The sequence below is a fragment of the Vombatus ursinus genome, unplaced genomic scaffold (assembly GCF_900497805.2).
Source record: "Vombatus ursinus unplaced genomic scaffold, bare-nosed wombat genome assembly UNPS02014807.1, whole genome shotgun sequence".
Classification (NCBI taxonomy): domain Eukaryota; kingdom Metazoa; phylum Chordata; class Mammalia; order Diprotodontia; family Vombatidae; genus Vombatus; species Vombatus ursinus.
Window position 1 is genome coordinate 60,905,351 of NW_020954585.1, and position 7,384 is coordinate 60,912,734.

At 46.5% G+C, this 7,384-nt stretch overlaps 1 protein-coding gene across 1 annotated transcript in view; it reads right to left on the reverse strand.

The window, feature by feature from the left end:
• The window catches only part of LOC114052188 (putative short-chain dehydrogenase/reductase family 42E member 2), a 31,541-nt gene extending 27,290 nt beyond the window's left edge, over positions 1-4,251 (reverse strand). The window contains exons 1-3 of the mRNA XM_027874665.1: positions 3,577-4,251; positions 3,034-3,129; positions 1,041-1,098 (exon numbers count right to left, since the gene is read on the reverse strand). Of these exons, the coding sequence (XP_027730466.1) occupies positions 1,041-1,098; positions 3,034-3,129; positions 3,577-4,251 (829 nt within the window). The remainder of the gene's footprint in view (positions 1-1,040; positions 1,099-3,033; positions 3,130-3,576) is intronic.
• Between the last annotated feature and the right edge of the window lie 3,133 nt (positions 4,252-7,384).

A 7,384-nucleotide genomic window follows, 5' to 3' on the forward strand; every position in this document is an offset into this window, starting at 1 on the left:
CATCATTCTTTGGATATTTGGTGGTTCCAAACCATTTCATGGCTGAGTGTGTGTGTGTGTAGCAGTAAAAGCTACTATATATGCAAGGTAGTTTGGAGAACTCTTGCAGGATAGCCTTAGAGACAGAGGGTTTTGAGGAGTAATAATAACATGGAGCATTTATTTGGTGCTTTAAATTTGCAAAGTGGCTTGCAAATAGTATTGCATTTGACAACCTTGCCATTATTATGCCCATTTTGCTGATAAGGAAATCAGGCTGAAAAAAGATTGAGTGACTTGAATAGTTACAGTGTCTAGGGCAGGATTTGAATTCAGATCTTCCTAAGTCCAAGTCCAGGGCTCTAACTACTGGGAGACACCCTAGATATCAAGAAATGAAACTCAAAGGCTCCCAGGCCAGAATATTGTGGAAAGGCCATGCTTAATGAATTCCTTGAGACTTCATTCCTCCCATTTTCAGTGGCTTCTATACCTCCCATTCCTGGCATTCAGCCTCTACCTTGGAAACCAACTGGAAACACTTAAAAGTAGTTTTAATCTGAGGCTGAATGGATATCCCTGGGTCCCAGAATCCTCCCTTCTTTTCTTCCCCACCTCTACTTCCCCTCTTTCTATCACCTCTGTATTTAAGGCTATGGACATGTCAACCACATCCTCAGCATGACCCTAGGGTGGCAGAACTCAAATTGGCCGGTCTTCAGTAGGTCCAGTTTGGAGGGAGAGAGGGAGAGAGGGGGAGGGGGAGGGAGAGGGAGAGGGAGAGGGAGAGGGAGAAATGTTCTAGGGCAGGCCACACACAGACAAAAGAATAGGGAATCTCTGCTCCCCACTGGAAGGTGGGTCAGGTTCTTCCTAAGTCAATGGGAACTTTGCCTGCAGGATTCTCAGTTCAGCTCCTCCAGATGCTTAGTTGGGGTTTGTGGTCAGCACACAATTTCTCCAGAAGAGAATTGAGGAGAGGAGAGGAAAGGTCAGGGCACAGCACAGCAGTCTTGCAGATTCAGGCCACAGCACTAGTGAGTGGGCAGCTGAGCTCCTACCGTTAATCACTATTTTAGTTCCGCCAATGTTTACAGATTCAATCTGTTCTTTATGCAGCTACAAGAAGAAGATGGAACGAAAGTTGCCGAGTCTCCCCTATACATGCAGGATGCTGAGGCAGCAGATTCAGGCTCTAGCAAGGTTAGGGCATGGTGTGTGTGTATGTGTGTATGTGTGTGCATGCACGCATGCACGCTGTCAGGGTCAGAGGATCATAGATACAGAAGCCATAGAATCCAGGTCCTCCCCCATTTTACAGATGAGGAAACCGAGGCCTGGGGAGGTTAAGCAACTTGTCCAGTGTGTCACACAGGTCGTGTCAGAGGTGGGATTTAAACCCAGGTCCTGTTGAGACGCAATAAACTCAAATCCACAGCCACTCAGAGTGGGTCCTGAACCAGATTAAAATGTAGTTGGGAAATATTTAACAAAATACAAATATAATACAACACAGATGTTAATTTGTGGTTTTCCAAGTCACCAGTGGTGCAGGATCTGGTTCTACTTAAGTTTGATAATGCTATGAATAATGGATAGGGTACTTGCAGTCAGGAAGACCAGAGTTCAAGTCCTACCACAGACATTTACTAGCTGTGTTACCTTAGGCAAATTACATAACCTGTCTGTGCCTCAGTTTCCTCATCTTAGGGGGGATGGACCTGATGGTCTCTAAGGTCCCTTCTAGCTCTAAATATATGATCCTGTGACCCCAGTGCTGTCTCCACCATGAGCCATCATTACTCCGCTTCTGGTTTTAAGAAGATAAAAGATAAAAATTCTGTGGTATGCAGTTGACAGCTATTAACCCTTTCAGTTCTGTTCCTCTATAGTTGCTCCCTGATCCTGTAGGCAGAGTCAGGGTTCTCATGTGTCTTCCCCACCCCTTCCCATCGAGCACTCCCCTCCCCCCAGCTCCAAGCCTCACTCTCTACTTTCTGGGATTGAGTATAGAGGAGAACTGGGAGAACACCAACAAAAGTCTCCTGATCCATCCCCTGTGCGTAGGACAGAGACAAGTTAAGAATTGGAGACATGGGACTCTTCCTTTATGCTTGATTGAGCCCCAACCACAGCTTCTTCTCAGACTCGGTCTCAGGGCCTCTCATTCACCCCAGCTCAGTTCACTGAAAGAGGTGAGACACAAAGGCAGAGAGGGACTCACTCACTGGGTGTGGGGTTAGTATTCCTTCAAAATGGTCTTCAGCAATGGGAATTAGTCACCTTGAGAAATAAGATAAACTCCGTGACCTGTGATGCTCTGGGTCACTCTGAGATACCTTCTAAGCCAAGAAGGACTGAAATCTGGACTTCTGGCCCCTGCCTAGGAGCTCTGAGCATCTTTGACTAACCAAACACAAGGTTCCCCCTCTCTGTCCTGCGTACCTGTCCTGGTTGTGTTTCCATCTTTTTGTGACCCACATGTGTGTGTCAGAGAGACAGGACAGAGAAACAAAGAGAGGAACAACAAAGAGGGGAAAATGTGTGTGTGTCTGTGTGTGTGTGTGTGTGTGAGAGAGAGAGAGAGAGAGAGAGAGAGAGAGAAAGAGACAGACAGACAGAGAAAGAGAGACAGAGACAAGGGGTGAACATGGGGAGAAAACGAGAGAGAAAGAATGAAAGAGAAAAGAACAAGAGAGAAAGAGAAAGTACATATGGAGAATGGTAGACAAATCAGTAGACTGAAGTTCTGTGAAGTTCTTGTCTCATTCCTCTCTTTACATCCCTGGTGCAGGGTAGGGGATATGAATTATTCAGTTTTTGTTAAATGAATTCTTTCATCCTCAGAAAGCCAAATATTTCATAGACATTACTTTTTTTCTTTTAATTTTTGCCCCCTTCCCAAACAAAACAAAACAGTAAAACTACAAAGGGAGAAGAAACTCCCTCATCACCTCTTGTCAATCATGGTGTCTGTATCCCTCGTCTCCCTGACCACCATGGACCAGGGCCCAGATCCTGGGGGTAGGGAGGAAGGGTGGGGTTTGATCACACCTTTTCAGCACCTGACATTCCATAGGAAGCCACATGGAAAACACAGTCAACCCCTTCACAGGCTCGATATAGGGCCTCCCCATCCCGAATGTCACCCTAGAAAACAGAGAGGGAGGAGATGGGGGGAGCTGGAACACAGAGAGTGAGAGTCTTTGACTAGGACCCCAGTTTCTCCCTCAGTCCAGGTTTTCATCCTGAGATAGACAAAGACTTCCTTGTTCAAGAAACACCGTCTTACTAGGTTATTAGGAGCTGAACAAGAATGATTTTTCAAATCCCTGACTGAGTCATGAGGAACCTTGGTCTTTGGGAAGTAAAAGGTTTATGAATAGCTTAACTATTACCCAACTTCCCTTACCCTCACACTGCCCCCAAACTCTCTCCCCCCAACTTGGCATGCTTAATTCCATGGATAAAAATTGCCCATTTGACCAGCCTCTTTCCTTAACCCCACAAAGATAAAAACAGAAGCTTTTTTCCTCCCAGCAGAAGTGTAGTTGTCTGTGTGGACTTGTCTCTTCTACAAGGTTGTCCCAACCATACCTGGATGAATGCAACTCCTTTGGGTAGCTCCCATTTAGGATGCTGGATGTCAAGCAAAACCACTGAAACTCCTCTCCGGACAAGGCTGGAGCCCAGATTGAACCCAAAGTAGCCACCCCCTCCTGTCACCAGGGCCTTCTGGCTGGTGGGACGTGGGGGCTCTGTCTGTTCCTTAGGTTTGCTGTTGAGAGCCTGGCTCTGGAGTGCCTGGCCCTCACGTGGTTGGCCCTGGGGTGCTTGACCTTGGGGTGGTTGGCCCTGAGGTGCCTGGCCCTGGGGTACCTGGCCTTGGGGTGGTTGGCTCTGAGGTGCCTGACCTTGGGGTGGTTGGCCCTGAGGTGCCTGGCCCTGGGGTGCCTGGCCTTGAGGTGCTTGGCCCTGGGGTGCCTGACCTTGGGGTGGTTGGCCCTGAGGTGCCTGGCCTTGGGGTGGTTGACCCTGAGGTGCCTGGCCTTGGGGTGGTTGGCCCTGAGGAGCCTGGCCCTGGGGTGCCTGGCTCTGGGGTGCTTGGCCCTGGGGTGCTGTCAGACCACCAGCTTTGGGTTGAGCCATGTCAAGACAGGAGGCCCCTGGTCCTTCCCCTGATCTCCAGGCCTGGCAGACAGGGCAGCTCTTCTCTCCTAAGGTGGCAGCTCCACAAAGGTGTGGGGAAGAGTTTGTGGGGTTGGGTTTCATCTTCTAAAGTCCCATTTAGGTCACTGCCTCCTTGCACCTGTTGAACAAATTCCACAATAACAACAACAGCAAATCACCGTCCCCCCCCAAACAAACAAACAACAGTTTTTAAGAAAGAAACTAGTCATATATCCATAATAGATACCACAGGTTCTAGGGCTAACTTCATTTGGCCTATAAATTGCCAAACCTAGGTTTGCTGGTGAATTTAACTTTCTTAGAACCCCAGGGCAGGGGAGGGAGTGTCGGGGTGGAAATTACTAATATCTCCAGAATGGTTTCTGCATCTTGAGCCATATATGGCTACCTCAGCTCCTCATTCAGCTGGTGGAATTCACTCTAGTACAAGGATTTTTTTTTAAGGGAGGGGGAGTTGTCTCACATAAAAAGCCCCTGTAGAGGCAAAGGGAGCCTCAGATTTGACGACTCCATCCGGGGTGACCCCTGGGAAAATCTGTGGAGCAGCTACTTTTGGCTTCCCGCCCTTTGCCACCGTGCCTCAGGCCTCAATTCTTGCGGTACTAGGCCATCTCTGCCTTTTATTCCTCTCTAGGCTGCAGTCCTGTTCCACCTGGGCTTTCACTTCAAATAGGTACCTTCATCTCTTCCATCCCCTTTGTAGTTTCCTTTTATGTATTATCTTCCTCCATCTTGAGGATGGAGACTACCTTTCTTTCTGCTTATATTTGTATTCCCAGGCTTAGCATAGTGCCTGGAATATTCTTTGACTTGACTTTTAGCAAGGGATTCAGAGGCTGTAGAGCTGAAAAAGCACCTTGGAAATCAGAAGGTCACAGTCACAGCATCATAGATCTGGGGTGGAAGGGATATCAGAGCCCTTAGGCCGTGCTTCCTCAGCAGAGGGAGACAACAGGTAGGGGGATAGGGATGAGGCCCCAAAGGTCAGATGCCTTTGCCTCCGGCTCATTTGCTGGTCCCAAGAGAGTACCAAGCATGCTTTCCCTCAGTCATCTCCTCAGCCTGTTTGCCTTGTCTGACTCTTTGTGACTCCATTTTGGGATTTTCTTGGCAGAGATCCTGAAGGGGTTTGCCATTTCCTTCTCTAGCTCATTTTACAGATGAGGAAACTGAGGCTCAGTGAGGGTAAGTGACTTGCCCAGTGTCACACAGCTAGCAAGTATATAGGGTGAGATTCAAACCCAGGTCTCCAGAGTGCAGCTCCAGTTCTCTTGTCACACTGCCATACTGCCTCACATGACATTTTACTTTCATCTTTTCATGACACCTGCACAAATGACTAGTGCACCGAGTAACTGCACAACAAATGCAGATTTCCATGAAGTCAAGAGCTTCTCTAAATTCTTGGGTAAATATTTGTTGAATTCAACAACCACTTACTACGTGTCTACTGTGTGCAAGGCATTGGGGATTCAAAAATGAAAAACAAAGCACCCAGTCCCTTGCCTTCAGAAGTTTACAATCAAGAAATTGTGAAGGAGGGATGTGACATTTAATTATGGTATACAAGGTAGAGTGTGGCATCTCCTCCAAGAAGCCTTCTCTGACTACCCAACCCTGTGCTCAGTGGAGGTGCCACCTGAATCGATCATTAAAGGAAGGGAAAGACTTCACAAAGCAGAGATGAGCAGTGAATTAATTCTAGGCAGAGGAGGCTACCTTGGCAAGGTCGCAGAAGCAAGACTTAGCATGGTAAGAAAAGATGGGGACTGGGTTGTTCCTGACCCACCCTCTTTTAATTATACCAAAAATGTGCAGGAAGGAGAGGAAAGTGAGATTAAGCTGGAAAGGTAGGTTTGACATGAGATTATAGAGATCTTTCAATGGCAGGCTAAGCATTTTGTCCTGTCCTTTAGGTAACAGGGAACCACGAGGCAGTTTAGAGGGGGCAGGGAGAGGGTTGGACCTGGGCCTAAGGATGATTATTTTGGTGGCTGCAGGAAGTTCTAGCCCCAATCTCTTTCTGAGTTCCTGTCCTGCATCACCTACTGACTATTGGACATTTTGAACCAGATGTTCCATGGGCATCATGTCTGAAACAGAATTCATCATCTTTTCTCCAAACTCACATTTCTTCTTAATTTCCTATTACCATGGAGGTCTCCACTATCTTTTCAATCAAACAGGTTTGAAACCTTAGTATCATCCTCTACTGTAAAATGGGGGTGATAATAACACCTACCTCACAGAGTTGTTGTGAGGATCAAATGAAATATTTTTCTTTCCTCCTCTGTCACTCCCTTCCTTCCTCTCTTCCTCCCTCCCTCCCTTCTTTCCTTCCTTCCTTCTTTCCTCCCTCTTTCTTTCTTCTTTCCTCCCTTCTTTCCTTCTCTTCTCTCTCACTTCCTTCCTCCCCCTCTTCCTCCCTCCTCTTCTTTGCTTTCTTCTTCCTTTACTTCCCTCTTTTGCTCCCTGCCTTCCTTCCCTCTCTTTCTCTTTTTCTTCCTCCCTCTCTTTCTTTCCTCTTCCTTTCTCCCTTTCCTCTCTCCCTTTCCTCCTCCTCTTTCTCCCTTCCTCCCTCTCTCCTTTCCTCTCTCTCCTTCTCTTCTTTACTTTCTTCTTCCTTTCCTTCCCTCATTTCTTCTTTTCTCCCTTCATCTTTCCTGCCCTTCCTTTTATCCTTTTCCACTCTATATCCAATCAGCTGCCAACTCTTGCTATTTCTATTTCCACACCATTTCTCACATATACTCCTTTCTACTCACACAACCACCACCTTAGTTCAGACCCTTATCATCTCTCACCTGGACTACTGCAATATCTTCCTAGCTGGTTTCCTTACCTCTTTCCATTGCAAACCATTTTCCTCCAAAGTGAGTTTCCTAAAGGGTAAGTCTGACCATGTCACTGCCCTTCCCCTCCTCTGGAAGATCCAATGTAAACTCTTCTGTTAGGTATCATTTAAAGTTCTTAAAGTTATATATATATATATATATATATATATATATATATATTTTATATATACACACACACACACACACATATATATATATATGCATTTTATGTGTATATATAAATATATATTTATATATATGTACACACATACATATACATATTTATTTCCTTCATAAACTCTGGGGTCTAGCCCACTTGCTGCTTTTCCTGTTTGACGCTCCATCTCCTTTTCTCCACGTTTACACTGGCTGTCCTCCAT